This window comes from Lithobates pipiens, unplaced genomic scaffold, assembly GCF_037356315.1.
Source record: "Lithobates pipiens isolate NorthernLeopardFrog02 unplaced genomic scaffold, aLitPip1_a1.2 Scaffold_16, whole genome shotgun sequence".
Classification (NCBI taxonomy): Eukaryota; Metazoa; Chordata; class Amphibia; order Anura; family Ranidae; genus Lithobates; species Lithobates pipiens.
In genome coordinates, this window is record NW_027507748.1 from 278,377,751 (window position 1) to 278,405,583 (window position 27,833).

The window sequence follows — 27,833 nt, forward strand, 5'->3', positions numbered from 1 at the left end:
TCAGCGTGCTCTGGTGTGAGAGCCATGATTTAGCCAATCCTGACTCAGGGAGCCAAGTCCATGCCCCACACTATATAAGGCTGCTTACACAATGGCCATATATAGGGTTATGATTGAGATAACATTAGCTAGAGGCAGGTAGTTAGTGGCGTGCAGGCAGTTTAATTGTACATATAATATATACATACATATATATATATATATATATATATATATATATATATATATATATATATATATATATATATATACACACACACACACACACAGAGTGTAGACTGTAGACTATATATACAGTGCAGGCAGTGTCTTAATATATTCTTTATATATATATAAGATCATCAGTCTGACTGATCTGAGGAAGGGCACGAACAATTCAGCCCGAAACGTAATCTGTGCCTGAACAGATGATTGTAACAATTTAGTCTGGAATGACTCTACTTTCTTTGTAATCTTTTTCCAAAATTTTTAAGTACAGCAACCTTTGGAACTTTATACAAGGTCGGTGGGAGGACCTGTTTGCTGGCACTAGATTGAAAGCTGTGTGCGGTTCTTCTTTACACTTCAACCTATATATATATATATATATATATATATATATATTACAGTATATATTATAAATGCACATACATACATATACATACATACACACACACACACACACACACACACACACACACACACTCTGCATTCAGTGTAGACTATCTATACAGTTCAGGTAGTCTGGTATAGATTTTAAGGGGAACTCCCTGCCAAAAAAAAAAAAAAAAATTTAAATAGTGTGGGGTCCCCTCATCCATACCAGGCCCTTTGGGTCTGTCATAGATTTTAAGGGGAACTCCATGCCAAAATTTCAAAAAAAATGGTGTGGGGTCCCCCCTAAATCTATACCAGGCCTTTATTAGAGCAAGCAGCCTGGCAGGCCAGGAAAGGGCGAGCGCACCCCTCCTCCTGAACCATACCAGGCCACTTGCCCTCAACATGGGTGCTTTGTGGTCCCACCCATGGAGGCGGAGTATTTTAAAAAAAAATTCTATTTGTCGGATCCGTCGGGCGGCGTGATTGAAGATGGATGTACATTGTGGGACACTTTTTTTTTCTTTTTTAATAAAGGAATTGTCAAAAACTGTCTTTTGTGGTTTTAACTTTTTGACACTTCTTTTGGTGAATGTACAATGTACTCAATACCTATTCACATGGGGGGGTCTGGGATCTGGGGGCCCCCTTGTTAAAGGAGGCTTCCAGATTACGATAAGCCCTCTGCCCACAGACCCTGACAACCAATGGCAAGGGTTGTCAGTAAGAGGCCTTTGTCCCCATCAACATTTTACATTTTGGCATGGAGTTCCCCTTAAAATCCATGCCAGACCCGAAGGACCTGCTATGGACTGGGGGGGGCACGCTGATTTTTTCCTTGATTTTTATCTATACTGTCGGGAGCCGGCAATACATTACAGTCGCAAGCAATTCTAAATGCCATTTTTTCCTTCAGTAATGTCAATGCGGCAATGTAATACACATCACACTGATGCACCACTTTACAGTCAGACTAAGGGGACCCATCCCCCGGCACAATATTTAAAGGAACATTTCATTTTTATTGTTTCACTTTAATCATTATTAAAATTACTGCTCCTGAAAAAAACTGTAATTTTAACAGGATTTAAAGCCTGTCATATAGAGAAAATGGAAAACGAACGTGTATTTGTATACAGTATGAATTTGAAATATTATATAGGTGGTTTCAAACATATTTAAATAAAGTATATATTTTTAATTATACTGTAAGAATAGGCTATAAGTATAGGATTACAGCTAAGGGGACTCTGGATCATATCTCAAATCTGGACCCATGCGTATCAAGCTAAGTCAAAGCACTATACAAGCTATTATGTAGTTTGTGTCTTCTTGCATGATCGGCTGTTTGTGGTCTCCTCCTCCCTTGCCTCTCTCCTTGGGAATACGACTGGCCCTTTGGCTTGGTGGGTATTATCATAAAGTCTTCCCCTAGTTTTTTTAACCTGATATTGGTGTTTATTTTTATTTTTTTATCCAGTAGGTAGTTGGTCCTCCTCTCAGGGGGAGGTCTAGTGTGGTTAGTGGTCCCTAGGCTTTTGATCCTAGATTTGGGTACTAATATAATAAAGATATGTAGTATATCAAAGATACTGAATATTATGTAAATTTAATTTGGGGGATGATGACAACATAAATATACATGGTTCCTAAAGCTAAGAATAGAATATGGGTATTGGATTGAAACCTAGGGACCCTGGATCCTATGACGAACCTGGGCCCAGGTATATCAAGCTAAGCCAAAGCACTAGACAAGCTTCCATCATGTAGTTGGGGTCCAAAGGCTGTGACAGCCAGGGAAAAACATACTGATTTATCACTATAGGTGCAGTGAACAATTAGCGCTAAAGAATTGGAATTTTTATTTAAAAAGGTTGTAGATGTTTTCTCCTCTAATTTATGTACATACCACATTCTTAGCATTCTCATCTTGATAGCATGTATGTTGTATATAGTTTGCTCCAGAAGTCTGGTATTTGTCATAGGATAGAAGTTCCACTGCCTTTTCTATGGTCATAGGTGTTCCATCAAATTCATCACGGGACTCCATCCTAATTTATATATGCATAAAATAAAAGATTAGTAGAGAAAAAGTAGTATTAAGCCCAGCAACACTAAAATGCCGGAATGAAGCTGTGCAAGTTCAGCTGAACTCACACGATTTCACTCCCGCGTGTCAGTCTTGATTGTGGCCGCAATTTCAGAGACAACTGTGCAGGTTTCTCCGCAGATGTCAATGTAAATTGCAGTCCAAAATCTCAAAAATTAGTACAGCAATTACTTTTTGAAATTGGTGCAGCGCCACAGATGCGGCGTTGCACTGATTAGTACAGTACCATTGAAGGCAATTGCTGCCGATTTGATATGTCAAATTGCATGTCAAAATGCTCCAGTGTGAACCAGGGCTAAAGGACATTTGTACTTTAAAACAAAGTGCATTTATCCATAAACCCCCTTCCCTGGCTGAACCTAAACCAACTCACCCTTCCTCTCCACAGATACATACTTAAGCCTTTCTGACGGCAAATGTGCAATCGGAGCTTGTTGTCATAAATTCTGACCATGTGTAGGCTCCATTGGACAGTTTCCCTCGGAATTTCTGTCGTCACAAAATTTGAGATCTGGTTCTCAAATTTTCTGACAACAAAATCCGTTCGCATAAATTCTGATTGCGTGTACACAATTCCGATGCTCAAAGTTCCATGCATGCTCACAATCAAGCAGAAGAGCCGCACTGGCTATTGAACTTCAATTTTCTCGGCTCATCGTACGTCACCGCGTTCTCGATGTTTGGAATTTCCAACAACATTGTGTGACCATGTGTATGCAAGACAAGTTTGAGTCAACATCCGTCAGAAAAAATCTCATGGATTTTGTTGTCGAAGTGTCCGATCGTGTGTATGCAGCATTACAGTTTTTTTGTCGTGCAACCAAAAACTGACAGCTCTGATCGGAGTCGCTGTACTAACCATCCGACATTAGAACAGTGATCTTCCCCGCTGAGCTGTTGTGTTCTGACAGGGTGACAGCCCCCCTCCAGAACACTCTGATCAGCGCTCTCTGGCAATTGATTTCTAATGGATTTCCAGCAAGCTTGTCTGACAATGGTCGGCTTCTGTCTGACAAACTGATATACACACAGATTGAATGTCTGCATTTTTTTTTAAACTAGCAAATGTTCCCCCCAACATTCGGCTACCCTGCTTTACTTTGATCCAATGGGTGCAGTTCATTGCTTGTTTACATCATGTGGTGTTCAACAGTCCTGGCTTTGCCTGGGCATTAGTGCACCAAAGACTTCTATGGAGCTGTGCCCCATAGATGATCAGAAGCAAACCCTTAAAATCTATAGGGCTGTAATGCACAGGCACAGCTAGAACAGTGATGATTTGCTGTGCTGGATGAACACAAACAGCAGAACTATGGCTGTTGGATTGAGGTAAGTATACAGCTTTGGATGTTTGGTCAGGAGAAGAGAGCAAAAACGCTTTAAAGAAGAAGAAATAAAAATAATTGATAAAATACACAAAATTGGGATGAAAAACAAAAAGTGAAATGTTTTAGTATTGTGCAGGAATATGCCATTATGACGACTGTTTTTATTTAAAAACCACACCCTAGAAAAATGTCAGCTGAAATCTGGATGCCTGTTGCAGAGACTCAAACTGCCCCTTTAGACATTGGGGTTTATTTACTAAAGGCAAATCCACTTTGCACTAAGTCAACTTGGAAGTGCAGTCGCTGTAGATCTGAGGGGGACATGCAAGGAAAATAAAAAACATCATTTTTGCTTGTAATTGATTGGATGATAAAATCAGCAGAGTTTCCCCTCAGATCTAAAGTGACTGCCCTTCCAAGTGCACTTGTAGTGCAAAGTGGATTAGCCTTTAGCAAATCAATCCCATTGACTTAAAGATTGCATCTAGGGCCCGTTAAACGCACCATAACAGACTATTCTGGTGTGAACAGGCCTGCATAAATAAAGCAAAGGATTGCTTTAAGGTCGCCACTAAAGACTAAGGGCGCACCGATTCGGACAGTGGGCTTAATCTGTCTTTGTTCAATCCTTCTAACTATCAGAGAAGCACTGAACACATATGGCCAGGGGGCAAACACAACCAACCTTTAATAGTAGGATTCCTGTGGACTAAAAGCACAAAACTCAACGTTTGGCCCAGTGTCACAGTGATTGATGGTCATGATTTAAGGTGGGCGTTGTCCTCAAAAATATATTGTAGCACCCTTTATATATATATATATATATATGCCAAAAAATGATGGTGATGTGATTGTAAAGAATGAATTGTAATGTGTAATGTAATAAATGTAATAAGGAATTAATGAGCTGATTGATATGATTGCTGCTCTGTGAAAATGACATGGACACACCTAATAAAATTACCAAATAAAATACCATCACAAATATCCTTCTCATTCCACTTCTTTTTTACAAATAGCACAACGCATTTCACATTTTTGAATTCTTACAGCTTCTCTGAATTTGAACATATCTTAAAGCCACGAGGAAAGGCAATGCCCAGTTGAACTTTCAGCTAAAATTAGATAAATACAATAGAGAAGCATTGAAACAAAAGTTGAGCAAACACTTAGTTTGTTTGTTTTAAAAGGCAACCGCAGTCTGAGTAGATAATCCTGGGTCCTGCTATCATGCTACAGAGTGAGACCATTTCTCCCTGTGTGGAAAGAGTAATCTTTTTTTGCAACTGCCCAACACAAGTCAGAGCCAGAGCTTACCAATTAGTGGGGTGCATGAGCTTTGCTGATTGCAAGCTATACGTCTGCCTCAGCAGGGGGCTCTGTAATGTTACCACTGCTTCCACACCGAGAGCAGGGGTTTCTATGTTGCTGCTACTGGCAAGGGAAGGACTTTTCTACTTGGTGGGTGCTTTAAAAAAAAAAAAAACATCCCATTTGACTAACTTAAGCATAAACTTTCCTCGTTCATGGTCAATGAAGGGCTCTCAGCAGTCTTGAATGACAAAATAAAGGTTTTCGAAAAAGATGATCCATGGGCCCCAAACTATCTGACTGGAGACCCCCATACGGCTCTGGTCTGAGGGGCCTTCGGGTGGTGCGGACCAGAGCTTGGGGTCTTCCCTCTTCCCCTCCCTCTCTTTTCTCTTCTTTCTTTCCTTTCTTCTCCCGGCTTTCCATCTTATTTGTTTAATAAGGAGCTCGATGGGTACTATCTATATACTAATAAAAAGTACACATTGTCTTTTTATTGACAAGCAAGCATCCTGTACTGTGTAAATTATATAATATTTGAATATCTTGCTATTGTTTTTTTACCTAATGTGAAAATGTTAATAAAAACATTGAAACATAAAAAAATAAAAAAAATCAATAAGATATCTGACCACAAGTCCCACTCTAAATGAGGACTGAATAGGGGTGTTTCTCCACTCGTGGCCACCAGCCCAACATACTGTATATTATTGATTAAGGCTGGGGGGGTAAATATACCCTTGTCTCTTTGCCTAGTCCTTCTCTGATAACTATATCCCTTTTTACATATTTACTCCATATGTATGCATGACAGTATTCAATTACTAACTCACCTGGTTGGCATTTGTGGAGGTGCATAGGTTTCCTGCTTCTGAGCACACCCCGATTCATATCTCTGCATAGTGGAGTAAAGTGGCTGACGTTGTCCAGTCGAGATGGAAGATGGTGTGCGTGCTGGCATGTTTGCTGTCTTCCACTGTGAGCTTTGTTGACTATAGAAACTTGAGTTATTGGTACTTCCTCTTACAGAACGGCGTTGTTGTTGCTGTGGATTCTGGTACTGAGCATTATAGATGGTCTGGCGGCGCTGGGTGGGTCTTATACTGGGACCTGTGAGGTCTGGCTCACTTCGACTGCTTTTAAGGGTTTGTATATAGCCATAGTCACTTCCTGGACTGGTAGGGGCTCCTACGGACATGAATTGCTGTCGACCATAGTTGTCAAATTGACTTTGTGAGCTATAGCGCTTGGTTTCCTTCTTTAGAGTGCCATTATACTGAGGCTGTCAATGAAAGAAAACATTACATACATTTATAAAAAAGAAAATAATGATTTGAATATATTATTAAAATTCATTACATCATATTATTCTACAAATTTGTGTCTCTTAATATGTTCATTACATATTACAAATATATAAAACACAGTTGGTATTATAGAGGAACCACTTTTTCTATAAGGGATAATTATTTTCATTAAAATTCATTTTTTCTAAATTTATGACATTTATACATTCCCCTGTTCATGTACATTAATACATACATAGTTTATAAGACTTTGAAATAGTTTTGATATCCATTATTCAATAGGAAAGTACACATTGCATTGATAAGTAAGCTGTAGCCAATTACAATTCATTTCTAAACTAAACTGACAAAAGTACTAGGAAATATGATTGGTTGGTATATTGTCTAATACTGCTGGCTAAAATTTGGTTGGTTGAATTAAAAAATAAATCAGAACCATGACTGGTGCCTTTTTTACAGTAGATAATAAATCAAAGTGTGCACAGCAAAAAAAATAAAACATGTATTTTTAGCTGAAACTTTCCCAGCATAACTTTATAAGTGTAAAGAGCCCATTCTAAGTGCAGAAATCTGTAAAATGCAAAGCCCTGTGGAACGTCATGTTTTTTTTTAGCAAGCTACCAAAAGTTCACTACTACAGTAGCTCAATAGTAGTGATCAGCAAGGAAGTATAGGCACACATTAAGTTCAGCCCCTGGAATGTCTGAAAGATTGAACAATAGATATGTTTAGGCAAATTTGCTATTATTATTTAGTTGATAGTAGGGCTGAAACAACTAATCGATTAATCTACAACTAATCAATTATGAAATTAATTTTCATAATTGATTACTCGGCCAGTAACATAATGGGGTCTTTGGGGGCTTGGTCCTTAAGAGGTTAAGTGATTAAATCATTTTACAGAATAGGTAATTGGCCAAATAATCAGACAAAGATTAAAGTGTTTGTTAACAATCCCCCAAAAAAATAGATCCTGTTCCCTTAAAGTGTAACTCCACCTTTGTTGAGAAAAAAACATTCCCCTCTGGGTGATATATGTACATTGCAAGGATTATAACAACCTCTGTTGCAGATTTCTACCTTTTATTATTCTGAAGTAGTCCATGTGTATTTGTCTGTGCCTCTGTACCGAATGGGTCTAATGGGACTGGTTTTCATAATTAACTGTCAGGTGTGCAGCTGCAGGGCACCAATGAGGAAATCTGCTGGGCCTGCATCCCTTTGGATGTGCTCCTATTGAAAGTATCTCTCCAAAAATTAAATTTTTGTTGCAGGGGATGCCTGAAATATGACTTGTATCTTAGGCAGACTTCTGGGAAAATTGGTGAGCCAATCACAAAAGGGAAATTATGTTTCAGGGGAGTGGTCAGTACACACTATGTGTACATAACAACTTCATGTAGCCGAATTGCAATGCATTCTCAGAAAATTACAGTGGCTGCAGGTTGAAAAGGCAAGGTCATTTTTAATAACATTTAATTACAATATGCTCAGTGTTGCAATTACATGTGTTATATAATTTTTTTTTATTTGCAATTTTTTTTCCCCACAAAAGTGGAGTTACCATTTAAAGCATGTTATACAGCACAGTGCTTGTGCTATGTCATTTGGCCCCTTATAATACCTAAAAAAACCTGGCTGACCCTGCCTGTTCTCCCCTCCCCTCTCTGCGCTGACTCCAATGTATCAGGGCTGCTGAGCCCTGACACTGAAGTCATCAGTACATGCCTCCGTCATCCGCAGCCTGCTCTGTGTCTCCTGTGTGCTCTTCCCCCTCCCCTCTCTGCCTGACAGCACTCCGATCCTCTCCTGCTCTAAAAAAATTGACTTTTTCTTCTATAGTTGCCTCTGATATAGAACACTAAGCTCCCCAGTGAATGTCTTTAAAAAAAATGTGCTGTATAATAGCTCTTACTTCAGAGCGCCACGTGGCGCTCACGTGACTGCCCACCTCTCACCCCACCTCTTCTCTTCTTGGTTGACATCAGCGGGGGTTTCCCAGCACCTCACCCTGCAACTATGACATTGGGACAGAAGGCCAGCGGGCAGTCAGCTGAGTGCTGAACGGCACTCTGAAGTGATCTATTACACAGCACATTTTTATAAATTACATCAACTGGGGAGCTTACTGTGATATATCAGAGGGAGCTGTAATTTACATTAACAAACACTTTAACTGTAACTTGCAGTTCAGACAGCCAAAAGTTAAAATCAATATTGAAAAACAGGCTCAGTAAGGCAAAGAGCATGCATACACTGCAGAATAATACAATTTGTTCTGCACTCCTGTTACTCGTTTTCAGCTGACAGTAGGCTAAGGCCCGCTATTTGTTGAGGTCACAAAGCCGGCCCAGGCTCTGAAAAGTTCCTAACCACATCCATCCAGATGCCTAGACTGGCAGCTGACTCGGGCTCTCAGCAAGCCACTAAGAGCCTGAGCCAGCTGCTCCAGCCCCCTCTACAGCCCAGCCGTCCAGTTAGCGCTGGAATTGCAGAGAAGAGAGCCAGTGAATTGCAGTCACCAGCTTTCTGCAGCCTGTAGACCAAGAGCTGAGCGATCAGTGGTCTTTGATCACTCAGTTTTTGGTCTTAGAGCCAACGGGGCATGGATTCTGCATCTACTTATGGGAGTATAACTTTTTCTTTTTTACTGAGACTACTTTTTGAAGCAAAACAGTTCAGAACACAGCTACTTGTGATTATCCTTATAAACAACATCCATTCCTCTATGTGGAGTCCAGGGTAGCTCAGTTAAAACTGAGGGCATTCAAGAACAACGACCACTCCATGCAAGTTCAGTACACTGGTAGCAACTGGGGAGCTGCTTGCTGCATGCTATTAGACTCCTGACCAGCATGCTGGTTCTGCCAGTGGAGGGGCTCTCACCTAGCAGCAGATCTCACGCCCAGCTACCTCTGCCTAAGAGCTGCTGAGGGAGGTAAGCTAAAGGATTATTCTTCCCTAGATTTGTTCCGGAGTCCAGGGAATTGTGGGAAATTGAGTTAAAGGTGACAGCGCCTGCATCTGAGCATGTTGAGTACATTTTTACCTCTATTCCTTTCACTACAAAATCTCCCAGGCTCCCAGTGCACATACTAAGACTACTTTGAAATTGCATATAAATAACGATACTTGGTTGGCAGGTAGAGTGCAAGCCACCATGCTGCTCCACTGAGAAGGCACTGATTTATAAAATGTACAGTATAAGAAAATGTAAGTTAAATTGTAGGATTTATAGTGGGGCCTCTATTAGAACATAGTTTAACACTGGAGAAATGGACATATTCAAAAAAAGGTTGATAGTGAACAAATAAGAAAATTCCTACACTGGGTAAGGAGAGGGGGGATTTTAGGTTTCTTTTAGCCTTCACCATAGCCTTTAAAATTATATTTTCTCATTGTTCCCTAATCCCTACCCCATAGAAGCTATTTTTTGCATGCATCGTATGGCTGTCAGACAACAAGTCTAAAAAAGATGTGTATAGAACAATGTTAAAATTTGGCTGCATCTGTGCTATAAACTGGCAGTTATGGATGCACCGTGGGCCCAGGGGCATAAACAAATGATTTTCCTCGGTCCTCCCACCATCAGTGATGAAATTGAGACAAGCATATATCTTTTGTTTTATGAAGGCTCTACTGTGCTTCTAATGAAAATAGACACAGAAACAACATATAGGGGGTTATTTACTAAAGGAAAATCCACTTTGCACTACAAGTGCACTTGGCAGTGCAGTCGCTGTAGATCCGAGTGGGACATGCAAGGAAAATACAAAAACAGCATTTTAGCTTGCACATGATTTAATTATAAAATCAGCAGAGCTTCCCCTCATTTCAGATCTACCCCTTAGATTCAGAGCGACTGAACTTCCAAGTGAACTTTCAGTGTAAAGTAGATTTGCCTTTCGTAAATAACCCCCATAGTGGGAACGTTAATATATATTTATTTTAAAAAAAATTGTATGAGAGCATTGCTGACACAAGCTTCACTATCAAATCTCTGAATCACCTGAAAGAGTCATTTATAAATAGGTTTGGTGCATATTATAATATTGCTGACACATAATATTAGCTGAACATAAAGCTCTTGGAATAAAGAACAAGGCGTTGGGCCAATGTGACACATGCTAATAAAACAGGTGGATCATCTTAATAAAATATGTTTTATGTGAAACTTTGTCTCTTCAGCTTTACTTATTAGTCATATATTACTTATGACAATGATCATATAATGTAACTAAAGCTGTAAAATTTCAACACAGAGAGAAAATTCATACGCCAACATTATGGCAAAAACGAAATTCTATCCAAAATTATATTTCTGCTATGGCTATACACTTACTGGTGTTCTGCATTACTTGCAAACTCTACCATCTTGAAATCGGAGCCCTGCCTCCGTCATAGCACCTGTTTAATTTGCCAGTATCCACCAAAATGGGAAATTCAGACTATCCGCTCTGTGAATAAGATACAAACCTTGCCAATTCTTCCTGTTTTTTATTTTTTTACATTTTTTATAACTACTGCAGAGTTTCAGTTCTAGTTTGTATACTACGCATTCCCAAAAGATCCCAAAATTGATTCTACCAAAAACCTTCCCAATATTTCCATGCATGTGTCTTTATTCATTTGCCTTATAGTGCCAATTAACTACATGAATACTTAAAACCTACATCCATAAATAAGTTTCATAATTTTTAGGGATAATTAATTTTAGTTATGAAGACAGACATAGTACACACTGCCACTGTTTTAAATTGTGCTTAACACACCTGAATCCAGTGTTGTGCATTAGCATTATTGTAGAGCATAGAAAAATCTGCATTATCAGCAGAAATGATTAGCTCTAAAGGGAATTGCAGCAAAGTTGTAATACACATATAAAAAAATAAGCAATACAAATGTAATGTTAATTCCATTTCAAATAACTAATGGCCACACTTTGCATCTAGAGGAAAAGTGGTTTAACCTGTACATTGAAAGGCTTCTTTACAGAAAGACCTGAAAAAAAGTAAATTGTTTAAAAAAGGCTAGATGTTTTATTAAATGCACAGAATAAGACTGTTGGAATATCTGTTTTTCTATTCGACTTTGATAGGCTCATGCCAATTTCAATCTGATTTACCATGTAATGCAAAACTCAGCTGAACCACCAGAGGTCAGCTGTTGGGATTCATATACTGTTAGTTGTCAAGTGATATTGTAAAAACTGTATTAAACTATTGGAAGAAAAATAACGTGCATGCAATTGGATGAAAAATAACCAGTATGTAATTAGAAAAAGATAATTTGAAAAATACTTCAGTGTTTCAATATTACCTATAATGCGTGTACTCACGACCGGACTTTCCGGCAGAAAAGGTCCGACAGTCTTCCCGACGTATTTCTGACAGACTTTTGACAGATTTACGTCGGACTTCCGACCAAACGGACTTGCCCGCACACTAAAGTCCTTTCGTTTTGAATGTGATGGCGTAAGAGACGACTAGAAAAGGAAGTTCAATAGCCAGTAGCCAATAGCTGCCCTAGCGTTGGATTTGGTCCGTCGGACCAGCATACAGACAAATGGTTTTCCCGATAGAAATTGATTCCGTTGGACAGATTTGAAACATGTTCTATTTCTAGGTCCATCAGAATTTTTGAAGAAAAAAGTCAGATGAAGCATACACACGATCATAATATCCGACGGAATGATTCCATCTAACCTTTTCTGCCGAAAGTTCGGTCGTGTGTACGTGGCATTACTGTTACAAAATGCCCTTAAAACATTTTTCATCTAACCAATTTGTCCTCAGATAGAAAAAACTAACAACCAACTAGTTGAAACTAACTCCACTGCTAAACAATATAATTTTTTGGCTTTATGAGCTTAAAGAGAAAACAAAAGAATATCATTAGTGGTGCCCAAGTCATACTTCCCTTAGAGGAATGTGACGTTTATTGGTTAATATACTTATATATAATATAATAATGTTGCTGCACCTACTCTCGTGCCTGCCACAGAAAACTTAACAATTTCATAAACATCTGTGAAGTAAATTGGGCTTCTGGTCACCTGGTGTTGCCTGGTGTTGGTCTGGTGTTGCCAGCTCCTGACTGATCTACTAATGCCTGTACTAGCCACCTCACACTCTTTAGCTAAAAGAAGGGCAAGCAAAAATCAAACTTTCACAGATTTTCTTAACGTCTAATTACTATGCACATGAACAAGGAATATATTTATGCTTGCCAAATGCTATGCTTATAATACAGCATAAATAGAAGAGTAACACAAAATATAAAAATGACTGAAAAGGAACAGAAGTATTTATAGTGCCAAGCGTAATAATATAGATAACCCATAGAGGGCACCATCATCTAAGAATTGTATAGCAGAAAACACACAGAAAACATACAAAAAGGGGGGAAAGAAATGTTGTTTTGACAATATATATTTTTGGTTGTGGGGAAGTGCTTACCCCCACAGGTGTGGTATTTAAGCCTTTTCTCCCCTTCTCTATTTTCTTTCAGCCCTTTGCTTTTGGGGGTTTTACCCTAGTTGCGCTTCCCATGTCCACCTTGGGGGAGGTTTGTGGGTGCTCTGGTTGTTGGGTCACCACCTGGGCTTTACTCTTAGCCCTTGTACACACGGTCGGAGATTCTGACAACCAAATCCGTCGGATTTTGTCCGACGGATCTTGTCCGAAACTGTTGCATACACACGGTCGGACAAAGTTGACGGAAAATCCGATCGTTCGGAACGTGATGACGTAATTTCGTTACGATGGGACTACGTTCAGGCTAGTAGCCAATAGCTTTGATGTAGGAATTTGATCTGAGCATGCGTGGCACTTTGTCCGATCGGAATTCTCTACACATGATCGGAGTATGTCCGATCGGAGCATTTTGTCGGTAAATATTTCCGGCAAGTTGGAAAATTTGGTCCGACGGATATTCCGATGGAAACAGTCCGATGCAGACCACACACAGTCGGAATATCAGACAAAACTCTCCGATCGGACACATTCCGTCGGAATCTCTGATCGTGTGTACAAGGGCTTAGTCTGGGTAAACGAACACCATGTCTGTATTATGTATGATAATTGTGACCCTGTATTGTACAATTTATGTTATATTGTATTGATTGGTAATTTTCATATGTATTTTGTTGTAGTTGATTTAAGGCTCATTCCTGCTGATGAAGCGACAGCAGTTGTGAAACATGAAAAAGGATTTACTGCATTTTACTTTCCCATCCTCTCCCCCAGAGGCTCTTTTTGTGGACAAGGACGAAAGAGAAAAATTGATCTTTGGGATCTTTCTGTTACTGGATGCTACACATCATTTGGGGAAATTCTTCTCATTCTTGTACAATGTCATATTGATGTTTTTAACCACTTGTTTACAGGGTACCTAAACCTAAACTTTGAATGTCAATTACGCGGTCATACAACATTGTACCCAAATTAAATTTTTTCATTTTTTTCCCCACATATAGAATTCTCTTTTGGTGGTATTTGGTCACCTCTGGGTTTTTTATTTTTTGTTAAAAAAACTTAAAAAGACCGCATTTAAAAAAAATAAATAAATACAAAACCGTTTTATATTTTGTTAATAAATTTTGCAAACAGGTAATTTTTCTCTTTCACTGATATACGCTGATGAGGCTGCACTGATAGGCACAGATCTTCTGTTTACATCACGTTATCAGCTGTCATTGGCTGACAGCTGTTTATGTGGTAAGGGGCTCGGGGTCGACCCCTTACCCCGATCTGTGATTACCCGAGTCTCGTTGACTCGGTGATCACAGCGTGCGCAGGGGGCCCGTGGGGAGTGTGCAAAGGGGGGGACGTCTATTGACGGCCACCTGGCAAAGCAGATCCACGCTGTAGCCACCATTCGGCTGTAAGTGTGGATCTGAAAGGGTTAAAATAACGTTTTTGTAATCAAAATGTCATTTTTATTTACTTGTATGCATCTACATAATATGCACAATGGAATAATAATTCAATGTTCCTGTCCTTCCAAGTAATACCTTTGGGGCTTACCTAAGAATCTACACGCCTAAACACAAAAGATGCTATTTTTTCTGGCACTATTATCAGCATATAGATACAAGTATATTAAACATTGTTTTATAGATGCACAGGGGTTGATTTACTAAAACTGGAGAGTACAAAAACTGGTGCAGCTCTGCATAGAAACCAATCCGCTTCCAGTTTTTTTTTTTTTTTTTGCCAAAGCTTAATTGAACAAGTTGAAGTTAAAAGCTGATTGGCTACAATGCACAGCTGCACCAGATTTTGCACTCTCCAGATTTAACCCCATACTGTTGCATCCAAATAGCCAATGCAACAAAATCTTCTACTAAAATGTATTTATTTAAGTGAATAATGTGCTAAGTATACTGTAATCTTTGAAATTCAATAACAGTGTCATAGACATTCATTAGAAATCTGTTCCCCGTCCATGTAACAAACGGCATAACTTCTGACAGATATATGTAACCATTGGTAAGGTGTATATCTCCCGCATCTCCTGCAGGATTACCTCATTTAGAAATTGGTCTCGGACACAAAAATTATACATGCAGCATGGAAGAGGGCATGTTTCTTATCACAGATTTGTTGTGTTAAATAAAAGACAACTACCTGAATTTATCACAGTATCGGAAATAGCAAGAAAATGGTCACACTGCTTTTATAAATTTGATGTAGTATTATTCTTAGCAGTGAAATATTTGGTACCAGTAATTTATTGGTTGCACAAGATAGAGTAATTTTTCAACCAGACTAACTATATAACAATTTTCCCCAAAGCAATGCAGGAAAATGGTGGTTAAAAAGATAGAATAACCATCTGTAAGCCCTGCAATTACACTGCTCATTCTATCTATAAGAATACAGGGTCTTTTTATGTGGTGAGAACAAGTATGATGAAACACAAAATTTATGATCTACATACTTTGTGAGATGTCTCGCCATAGGAGTCATTTCCCAACATTTTTCCAATGTTATGAATTGAGTTGTTCCCAAATCAAATCACATATACAAAATGTATACAATGTAGATACTGTTTACCCATGTCCATGAAAAGAGAAGTAAATAGGTGGGAAAAAACTACGTTGTACCTCTTTTTTTCAAAACCAAACAGTAGGGGCGCAACAGATCAAAAAACTCACGGATCGGATCGTTTCTCGGATCAGAGTCACGGATCGGATCATTTTTCGGATCAGCAAATAATAATTAAATTTGCAAAAACCTGTGAAAATGCCACCACCATATAGTCCCCACTGCAATATACATCTCCCCCACTGTAATATACATCTTCCCCACTGTAATATTCACATCATCTGCCCCAATGTAATATTGGCTGAGAATGGATGGGTATGGCTGGGTATTGGCAGGGTATTGGCAGAGTAAGTATTGGCAGGGTAAGTATTGGCAGGGTATTGCACAGTATTGCAGAATATTGGCAGGATAAGTATTGGCAGAGTATTGCAGAGTATTGGCAGGGTATTGCAGATTATTGCTGGGTATTGCAGATTATTGGCAGGACATTGCTGGATATTGCAGAGTATTGGCAGGGTAAGTATTGCAAAGTATTGGCAGGGTAAGTAATACAGAGTAAGTATTGGCAGGGTAAGTATTGCAGAGTAAGTATTGGCAGAGTAAGTATTGGCAGGGTAAGTATTGCAGCGTAAGTATTGGCAGGGTATTGCAGAGTAAGTATTGGCAGGGTATTGCAGAGTAAGTATTGCAGAGTATTGGCTGGGTAAGTATTACAGAGTATTGGCAGGGTAGGTATTGCAGAGTATTGGCAGGGTATTGCAGAGTATTGGCAGGGCAAGTATTGCAGAGTATTGGCAGGGTATTGCAGAGTAAGTATTGGCAGGGTAAGTATTGCAGAGTATTGGCAAGGTAAGTACTGCAGAGTATTGGCAGGGTATGTATTGCAGAGTATTGGCAGGGTATTGCAGAGTATTGGCAGGGTAAGTACTGCAGAGTATTGGCAGGGTGTGTAGCGTATTGGCAGGGTATGTATTGCAGAGTATTGGCAGGGTATGTATTGCAGAGTATTGGCAGGGTAAGTATTGCAGAGTATTGGCAGGGTATGTATTGCAGAGTATTGACAGGGTAAATATTGCAGAGTATTGGCAGGGTAAGTATTGCAGAATATTGGCAGGGTAAGTATTGCAGAGTATTGCTGGGATGGCTGTGACTGCACTTGTCACAGGAGCTGTGGGCTGCATCTGTAGAGGCCACAGCGCCGCTGCCATCCAATTTCTCCCCTCCACTGTACAGATCAGTACAGAGAGGGGAGAGAGCATCATGACGCCGGATTGTTTACAGGAGATTGCTCCGTCATTTGACGGAGCGATCACATTGTAAACGCCGACGGGGGCCATGGCCTTTCATATGCGCGGCGTGTGCCGTTCCGAGCGGGGTGACCCATTCGGATCGCGGATCGGTGCCGATCCATTACACCCCTACCAAACAGTAATCAGCAGGCTAGATAAAGCCATTATGAAGTCAAGTTTAATATTTTTGTTCTCAAATCTTCCACCACATTTTTTTTTACAAATGTTTAGACATTCTCATGTTTATTTCCTTTCCTTATTTCCTATTTCCATGTTTAACTCCAAAAATGGACTGGACAAACGTATTGGCACTTTCTCAAAATCGTAAGAAATAATTGCATATTAGGTTTGTGAAGCTCCTGTAATTAATTTGCAATTAAACTCACCTATGTCAACTAACAGGTGTTTGAGCCGAACAGCGAACTTTATGGGGCAAATTCGAGCACCCCATGATGGCAGTGCATTGCTGTATGATGATTGGCCATAGCATGCAGGTCAGGTGTATACTTTGGCCAATCACAGCACACTCAACGAGAGCCATAAATAGTCAAAGGCAGGGTGCCTTTAGCCAATCATGGCTCAGGGGGGACTGAGTCCATGCCCCACACTATATAAGGCTGCTTACGCAGCGCCTGTATAGTGTGTTATAGTGGACGGAGAGAGAGATTGAGCTATATTTGGTAAGAAGGTTATTAGTGGCAGTGAAGGTAGTTAGTGGCAGTGTTGAGTGTATTTGATATATATATATATATATATATATATATATTCTGCATACAGCGTAGCCAATATATACAGTGTAAACTCTACATACACTGCATTCAGCATAGCCTATATAAATACAGTGCATTTGGCAGTGTACAGTTTCTAATACAGTGCAGATGGTGAACACAGTATATAATACAGTGTGTACAGTTTCAAATATACTTCAGGCAGTGTACACAGTATATAAATACAGTGTTGTGCACTGTTAAAAAAATAAATAATATACCCAGCATGTCCGGAAGGCCTCCAAGGAGAAGCAGATGCTTACAGGCCACTAAAAGAGAGCAAGCAGCCTCTAAAATAATATTTAACAACAGGGACCGTTCCTGCACCCAACAAGAGTAACTGTGAGGGGTTACAGTGTTCTGGCACCATCAACACTGAAGGCCCAATGTTTCTGCCCCTGTTTAACAAGGGCATGTAATTACAATTTTTGAAAAAAATGTTAACAGCAGGGACCGTTCCTGCACCTAACAAGAGTAACTGTGAGGGGTTACCGTGTTCTGCCACCACCAATACTTAAGGCCCAATTCTTCAACAGAGTATATAGTGCAGTCCGTATAGTATATAAACACTGCAGTTCAGAGTATATAGTGCACTCAGTGTAGTATATATAATACAGTGCAGGGTATATAGTGCAGTGTACAATATATAATATAGTGTATTGAAGTGGTTAGGGGAGCCCTATGACAGAATTAAGAAAAAAACAGCATGGGTTCCCGCTGTCTATACCAGGCCCCTTGGGTCATTTAAAAAAAAAAAAGGACCTAGAGTTCACCTTACTGGGGGGTGGAACCCACGCTGTTTTTTAAAATGATTTTTTATGTATATTGCCAGGAATCTTGCAATACATTACAGCCGTGAGCAATCTTAAATTAATTTTTTTCCTTCAGAAATTTAATTTTGCTGCAGTCGTTTTCTAAACATGGGAAAATTTCACAACTTTACAGACAGACTAAGGGGACCGCCAGGCATGATATCTAAAGGAATATTTCATTTTTATTGTTTCATTTAAGCATTCTTAAAATCACTGCTCCTGAAAAGCAGCCGTTTTAAAAACTTTTTATTTGCATTATTACATGTCCCCTGGGGCAGTACCCGGGTCCCCAAACACTTTCTATGGCGATAACATGCATTTAAGCCTTTAAAATTAGCATTTAGACTTTAATGGCGTTTTTGCCTGTTCGCCAGTTCTGGTGCGAACCGAACTGGAGGGGGGGGGGGGGGTGTTTTTTCGGCTCATCCCTAATCTCCAGAGATCTTAACGTTTCTGTATCCATTGTGCGCAACATTGTTAAGAAGTTTACAGTCCATGGCACTGTAGCTAATTTTCCTTGAAGTGGATGAAAAAGAGAAACATTGATCAAAAAGTTTGGCAAAACTTACATGAGAAAGCCAAAATCCTTTTGGGAGAATGTGTAATGGACAGACAAAACAAAAATTACAGCTTTTTGGTAAAGCCCATCATTCTACCATTTTCAGAAAAAGAAATGAGGCCTTTAAAAAAAAAAGAATACAGTCCCTACAGCCAAACATGGTGGAGGTTCACTGATGTTTTGGGGTTGCTTTGCTGCTTGAGGCACTGGATGTCTTGACTGTGTGCATGACATTATGAAATCTGAAGACTACCAAAGAATTCTGGGGTGCAATATAGGGCCCAGTGTCAGAAAGTTGGGTCTCTGTCAGAAATCATGGGTTTTACAGCAGGACAATGACCCAAAGCACACGTCAAAAAGCACCAAGAAATAGTTCAAGACAAAGCGCTGGAGGATACTGAACTGGCCAGCAATGTGTCAAGATCTAAATCCCATAGAGCATCTGTGGAGAGATCTCAAAACAGCAATTGGGAAAAGGAACTATGAAAGACCCGAAGCGGTTGACGAAAGAAGAGTGGCCCAAAATTCCAGTAGAGAGGTGTAAGAAACTCAGTTATGGTTACAGGAAGTGACTGATTTTAGCTTTTTTCCAAGGAGTGTGCTACCAAATATTAAATTGAGGGTGCCAATAATTTTGTTCAGTACATTTTTGGAGTTTTGCGTGGAATAATATAACTGCACACTAACATTCATATGTGAAGTTGATCCAGGGAATATCCGTTTGCCTCTTGGGGGATCAGGAAGGAATTTTCTCCCCTGCTGGAGCAAATTGTATCATGCTTTGCTGGGGTTTTTTGTCTTCCTCTGGATCAACTGTGGGTATTGTATTGTATGAGATATATACATACATATATATATATATATATATATATATATATATATATATATATCTTTCTTTTTTAACTTTTTTTTTCTTGTTTTCCCTTTTATAGATAGAGCTAGATGGACTTGTGTCTTTTTTCAACCTGATTAACTAATTATGAATTTGTCAGATTTGGCTTTTTGTTGCTCCACTTTTTTGTGTTATACCAATATAAACATAAGAGATCAACATGAGAATGCCTAAACATTTGTAATTGTAACAATTTTCTGGCTGAAATGGTACATTATCTGATGGAAATGCAGGGGTGACAATATTTTTGGATATGATTGTATGCGCTTCTTGTGTGCTTATAGGCTTCAGTCTATTGTCATATTTAGGTACACTTTAAATCACCTTAGTTTAGTCAATAGAAAGTCAATAAAAATATATATAGGATATATAAGGGTAAAATATTTTGTACACTAGGTTGGATAATTTGCCTTATTGATATAAATTCATTCAGTCATATCATCCTATTTGGAGATGTTCAAAATGAACCTACAGAGCTGAAACAATAATATACACAGCATGAGGCAAGATGCAGGAGAATCCTTCCTGTAATAGGTTATGGACTAAAGAAGAATGGATCGCTAAAATGGGCCTGATTTACTAAACATTATGTGCATAAGGCACCGCACTGACATGTTAAATTCAGCAACAAATGTTGTTTGCTAAGGAGTGTGTACTTCAGTGAGCCAATGTAAGTGGTGGCACTCTAAAAAAAAGTTATATTCTTTGTTTTTTGTTTTTTTTGCACTGTTTGAGAATTTTTTTTTGCATGTGCATTTCATGCCACAGTCAATAGTGTGCAGAAGGTACCCCAGTGCCCATGAATGTAACATAGTGTACATGCAGAGACTTGCAGACTTTGACCATGATAAGCAATATATATAATTGTAAATGGGGGTGCCAAAAAGGAAATCCCATAATTACAGGTTACCAAAACCTGTACTTCCACTGTTAGCTTTATCAGCACAGAGTATGCGTTTTTGCAGATGCTTCCTTGTTTGGAGCATGTGACTGTCATGCAAAAGTTTCACAAGTTCCTTAATGCACCTTAGTGGAATACAATGCAGAATATATAGGCATTATGTGGATGGTTGTCAGTGTGCCCATTGCATACTTGGAATAAAAAGTTCAGTAGAGGGACTGGGATTGCTGAGTGCATGTATGCACTCATATGAGAGTGCACTCATATGACACTCATATGGCACTCATATGAGAGTACACACTCTCATATGAACCTGCATAGCATGCATAGCTTTACAGCAATTTCTCTCTGCTCTTGCTCATTTTCTTTTAGTAAATCTGTAGTACTTTTAATTTGGTAGTTGTAAATTACATTTGTAAAAAAATACAAAACTTAGTACTGTGTGGTCTAAATAGAAACAGATAATTAAAAATGTCACCGACATGTAGTTTCACGTTTCCATTGCCTGGGGATCTGCTCCCTACCAAACATGTCAAGCGGGCAACATTATTACCATGTAACAAAAGGGTTGTAACCCATTCCTCTACTACTGCATAATACTGATAAAAATTCTAATGTGAAATGGTGTAACGTAACAGTATAAATACTGTAAAATACATTTCTGATCAGTTGTGCGGCTCTGCCACTATCATTTGTGGGCTCAGCAGAACATGCAAAAAACTTGATAGGCAATATCGCTTAATTCATTTTCATACAATACATTATGTGCGGGACACTAGGATGTAGTTATAGTACATGTATCCCAGTTCTGTTTCTGTAATAGCTCTGCTAATGTGCATGTAGCAAAGGTGTTCACACAGCTTTTGAGCTGGTTACCTAAGTTGTTCAGGGTTTTGACAATGAGAATATATTGTAATATTAAGATTTTTAATGTTACTTTAAAACTTTTACAAAATTGCTTCTTGTTATTTGTATTACTACTCTAAATTTAGAGGTCTCTAGATTAGCCACTAGATAGAGCTATCAGGTGTTGTGTGTGATTACGGTTTCCCCCTTTTTAAGTGTTTCTAAATATAAGAACACCTTTTTAATAAATTGAAGCTTAAAAATCTTTATAGGTGGCTGCATTAGTTTGATTTGTAATAAGGTAATTTTAGGCTTTTTTCCTCTTCCTATCCTAGAACATTCACTTATTTACTATACTGTTTATGCAGCACTATACTATAGTGGGAGATGTTCTGTAGTCCACAGAGAACTAGTTAGCTTGCACATGCTTGGATGATAAAATAAGCAGAGCTTCCCCTCCTTTTAGATCTTCCCCTCAGATCTAGCAAGTGCACTTTCAGCGCAGAGTGGATTTGCCTTTAGTAAATCAACCCCATTGCCTCACCACTGTCACTGACAATGCAGGTCACTGTTTACACATGGGAGTCAGAAATCACTGTTTACATATGGGAGCCAATGATGTGTTCTTGATCACATGATTAAGATCACATGTTAAATGCTTGAATGTTCAGTCCTAAAATGCAATAAAAAGGCAAAACCTTTTTTAGTTTTGGATGGAATAGTGAAGGGCTACACCCCCTGTCAAGTATTTATAGCTCTCTAAGTCCCTGCTGGGCAGATTTCACCCTCTATTTTACCTGGTAATCTTTGTTACTGAAACAGAAGCAGAAGTAAGGGGAAATTCTATATCTTAGCCCTTGTACACACGGTCGGACATTCCGACAACCAAATCCGTCGGATTTTGTCCGACGGATTTTGTCCGAAACTGTTGCATACACACAGTCGGACAAAGTTGTCAGAAAATCCGATCGTACTTAACGTGATGATGTTATTTCATTAGGACGGGACTACGTTCAGGCTAGTAGCCAATAGCTTTGGTTTAGGAATTTGATCTAAGCATGCGTGGCACTTTGTGAGATCGGAATTCTCTACACATGATCAGACAAAGTCCGATCGGATCATGTTGTCAGAAAATTTTATAGACAAGTTGGAAAACTTGGTCCGTTGGATACTCAGACGGAAACAGCCCAATGGAGACCACACACAGTCAGATTATCCAACAACACGGTCCAATCGAACAACTTCCGTCGGAATGTCCGACCGTGTGTACAAGGGCTTAGAATTATCAGGTGAGCAAGAGGCAAGGAGAAGTTCTCCAATGGCAACATTGGTGCCGATGACACCTGCCCTGTTCACACCTGTGCATGTGTGTATTTAGGTACGGTGCATTGACAAAAAGTCCTGCATGCTGCATCTTTGATATGTTTTTGTCATATTCTATATGGTTCAATGTTATAGCATCTACAATGCAAGTAAAATGCACGTAAATGCAATACGTTAAAAAATGGACCATACAAATGTGAACTGGCCCATACCCTGTTCAAAACTGAAAAAAAAGTGTTTGGCATAGACTAAAGCCTCATACACACTATTGAAAATGTTGGCCAACAAAACCGTGCAATTTTGTCCGAAGGGCATTGGCCCAAACTTGTCTTGCATAAACACGGCCACACAATTGTTGGCCAACAATTACAAATGTAGTGACGTACTATGTTGTTTTTCAGCCCTTTAGTGCCACCCTTTGGGCTCCTTCTGCTAATTTTGTGTTAGTAGAAGTTTGGTGAGTGTAGATTCGCACTTTTCATTTCACGCAATTCAGTTTGCACTTTTCATTTCATTTTTTGGTTGAATAATGATTTGATTTTGTATATTTTCTATATTTTTGGATGCATAGAATGCACTTTTTGGTTAATTTCTATTGGCAGATAGCATGTCTAATTGTATTTGTTTTCATTTTTTAATGCACAATAAAAAAATTGTGGAGAATAATACTTGGCTGTTTATTTTACTTCAAATGACAGTTTGGGAGTAGGCAGTTACATTTAAAAAAATGCAATGTAAAATTGACAAGGGACACCAACATAGTTGTATCTTTGATCTTAAAAACCAAGGCATAGTGGTGTTGTGGTAACTTGTCGAAAAAAAGAAAAAAAGAAGAGAAGCATAATAATATTATTCTTGATATCACTAGAAAAAAAAAACCTTGGAAAATTGCAATAACTCCATTGGTATCACTAGCAAATCAGCTTCATTATTATCCCATTAACCTCCCTGGCGGTACGATTATTTCGGATTTTAGGTGCTAAAAGCGGTACAATTATTTTGCATGAAAATTTGGTGTTTTATATTGTAGTCCTGTAATTCTTAGCAGTAACTCACTTAAATTTGTCCAAACCAGAGTCTAGCAGACATCCCGGGTATGATAAAGTTTGAAAAATGAAATCATAAATTATAATATAATAAATAATTATAAATAATTGTACCAAATAATAATATAACAATAATAAAAATTATTCAATAATGTAATCAAATCAAAAACACAGAAATTTGCTCAGTTGCAGAATTGCCGCTGTCATTACTTTTCAGTATGTGATGACGGATCTCCCCACAAATCGCTATCGCTCAATTCTGCGAGTGATTTCAATTTACTATCGCTGTTTTCTAGCTGGTCTAAAATAATTTTTGATGTAAAGGGACAGTTTTGGTTGCTATGGACAATCTCCAGTTTCCAGGCAGAAAGAGCAGTTTTTATAATATAAAACTGCATGCAGGACACTGGACAGACCACTAGAGACAAAGGGGATGTGAAATAATTACATACAGCAATATGATCTGTAAGATTACATTATACTGTATGTATATTGTGTGTTTCACTTTTTGAATTTGGCGCCGATCTCCGTTCCTGTGCGTCACAAAGCTCGCAGGGAACGGAGATCGGCTCCGTGATGAATCCAGAGGAGGGCGAGCCACTCGTACAGCGGGGGGACATCGCTGGATCCAAGGGAGAAGGTAAGTAAGCGTCCTCCTGGATCCAGCGATGGGGTCCCGAGTCTGGCTCGGAGTTACCGCTTTTGGTATAAAAATTCCACCCTGAGCCAGACTCGGCAATACCGCTAGGGGGGTTAAAGAAGAAGAGAATGTGCGCTGCATTTCGAAATTTCATAATTTGTCACGTCACAAATGTTAATTTTTCATTACGAACGCTAGTTTACAGGACCGACCGCTTCTGGCTCGTCCTTGCTTCCGTGCATGTGTGTTTGTACTTTGGACTTTTATCTTACGCTTGGAAAATCCGACAACAGACATTTGTTCTTGAAAATTTTTAAAACATTTTTAAAAAATCCAACATTTGTCCACGGAAAGTTGGCCAACAATTGTCTGATGGATCATACACACGGTCGGATTTTCCGCCAACAGCCTGTCATCACACATTTCCCCTCGGAAAATCCGATCGTGTGTATGAGGCTTAACAAGTTATTTCCATCAAACTGATCTCTTTTATAGGTTTATTTAAAACCCACTGGAAACAATTCCCCATACAATATATTGGTCCTTTATGAATGACTGATTTGTAAAAATGCAGTGCTTCAATCAGACCAGATGTACTGTAGTGGAAATCAGGTTTGAATCTGCACTGGAAATTGACACTTGGAAAAGGAGTCCGAATCTGCAGCTGCAGCGTAGTAAGAGCCATAATTGCAAAGTGAAATGTAATGTTAGCAGTAACCAGGCATGTACTGGCCATCTGGACTACCGGGAGTTTCCCGGTGGGCTGATGACTCAGTGGGTCACTCTGATGTAAGGGGCTGCTGATGGGACACTCTGATGTAAGGGGGTGCTGGTGGGACACTTTGGTGTAAGGGGGCTGGTAATGGGACACTCTGATGTAAGGTGGTGCTGATGGGACACTCTGTTGTATGGGGGCTGGTGATGGGACACTCTGATGTAAGGTGGTGCTGATGGGACACTCTAATGTAAGTCGATGCTGATGGGACACTCAAAATGTAAGTGGGCCGGTCTGGATGAAGTCCAGGGTCAAATTTCTGTCCCAGTCCAGCCCTGGGTGTAACCCTGCATTCAAAATTACCTTCATTACCATCTACACTTTGTGCTTTGCTGCTGCAATTGTAAAAGCGCAATGTCTTTTAAAAAATAATTTTTCATTTTGGGGTTGGTTTACAAAATGTTTACTTATAAATAAAGCCTATTTACTTTTAGCTCCCCAATGTGCCTACAAATTACCCCTTTATTTTATTTCTCACTTTGGTAAAACTTAGGACTGATCCCTTTGTGAGGACACAACGATCACTCTTCAGATGTAGGGTTAATCCCTTGTAATTTTATGATTAAGTAGTAATGTGGGTGTGGTTCCAATAGCTCAAGGCACAGGAGGGACACATTCTTCCTCTCTGTCTGTTACTGGGGAAACAGCAGTGAAAACAGGCAAAAAGCAGGAGCAGCTACAAAAGCAATAGGGTGTATTATCATATCTCATACTTAACGCCCCTGGGTTACTGCCACTATCATCACAATATATGATGAATATAAATACTCTTTGTTGTGTTCTTTCGGAGGGTTTGCTGCACTTGTGTTGCCAAGTCAAAAGTATTAAATGTGCTACGGAGAAACTATGGAAACAAAATGCAAAAAAAGTATATACAGCACTTCAAAGCACTACTTTTTTTTTCACTTTTAAACCTGCACCTGGAAAAGGTATTTGACCAGGCAGGCAGAGAGAAATATTAAACTCCTATGTTAAAACTGGAAAGGGAATGTTTTACCTATAGCAACAAAAGTCACAATCCACTTGATATATTATTTTAAAGACAGGTTTGAAAATGAATATGGATGCACATTTTTTTCCTAACCATCTTCTCTGCCTTTTTTATTATTGTTCAATAATTTAACTAATTTATATAAAATGTACCGCAGCAAGTGTGCACACAATGAGAAGGCAGTGGTTTGGCAAGCTTACATATAGAATTTTGCAAGGCACGTTTAACGTGGCACAGACAAATGGACAGACAAATGGACAAAACAAAATGGACAGTATTCTTTCAGGGAATTAGCCAAAGGCACATGTATTGGTAAAGCAGAGTTTTTTTTAAAAAAGTTGTTTACCATTAGGCTCTGAGAGCGTAGGGTCTGTCACTTATCTGCAGCTCACTTGCCCAAATACCTCTGTCTCATAAGGTGTGGATTCTCTGAGTTTCCAAGAGAAGGAAGCAGAAAAACGTACCTTACCTGGGCAAATCAGGGAGTTGTGGGGGGGAAAAAAAGTTGTTAAGGGGGCTTGCGCCTGCATCTGAACATGGTGAGTAAATTGGCACTCTGTTACACTCCACCCCACTTGAACACACTAACCCTGGCAGATTTGCAAAACATTCAAATGAATCCTGCACAAGGTGTACTGTACATGGCATCTCCTGAAGTTACACAACTCTTGAGGCACATTTAGAAACCTCAGTTCTATCCTCCGGGACAAAAGACAACATGTCTCTGTTCTCAGGCTTGCAAGTGGATGGTGGTTTAGAGGGCTCCAAAGGGGGATCTCTAGCTGGCAGTGTAATCTTAACAGGAGTCATGGCTTCTTCTGGGGATTTGGAGATAATTGTGGAAGAGCAGGGGTCACCCACCACTGAACTTCTGGTAGTAGAGACGTTTGTGGTTTCCAAACTCGGACAGGTTCTTTGAAAACCCCATTATAAGCCTCTGGGTCTCAATAGGTTTGAGACATTTACTGTGTGGGCGGCTCATTTTTTTCTTGGGTTCCATGAGTCATATCATAGACTGGAATGCTTAGAATGTTGCACCTATAACTAGGCTGGTGTAGGGCAACTTCAGGGGCCTCTTTCCACGGGATCCCTAGGTTGATAGTTGGACCCCTTTCGCACTGAAGCAGTTTTCAGGTGTTTTAGTGATAGAAATAGCACATGTAAAGTGCCTTAAAACTGCCTCCCATGGTGCCAGAGTGTAAAAGCTTGATTGCTTTCACACTGGGGAACGTTAGAAAAAGTCCTGCAAGCAACATCTTCACTGCAATGAATGAGCAGCGCTTCAGATACGCCACAAGATGGGCATTTTT

At 39.3% G+C, this 27,833-nt stretch overlaps 1 protein-coding gene across 2 annotated transcripts in view; it reads right to left on the bottom strand.

Moving 5' to 3' along the window:
* PKP1 (plakophilin 1) overlaps positions 1-27,833 on the bottom strand; it is an 88,439-nt gene that overhangs the window by 31,489 nt on the left and 29,117 nt on the right. For both annotated transcript variants that reach the window (XM_077481480.1, XM_077481479.1), the window contains exons 3-4: positions 6,159-6,607; positions 2,486-2,627 (exon numbers count right to left, since the gene is read on the bottom strand). In XM_077481480.1, coding sequence (XP_077337606.1) covers positions 2,486-2,627; positions 6,159-6,607 — 591 coding nt within the window. The remainder of the gene's footprint in view (positions 1-2,485; positions 2,628-6,158; positions 6,608-27,833) is intronic.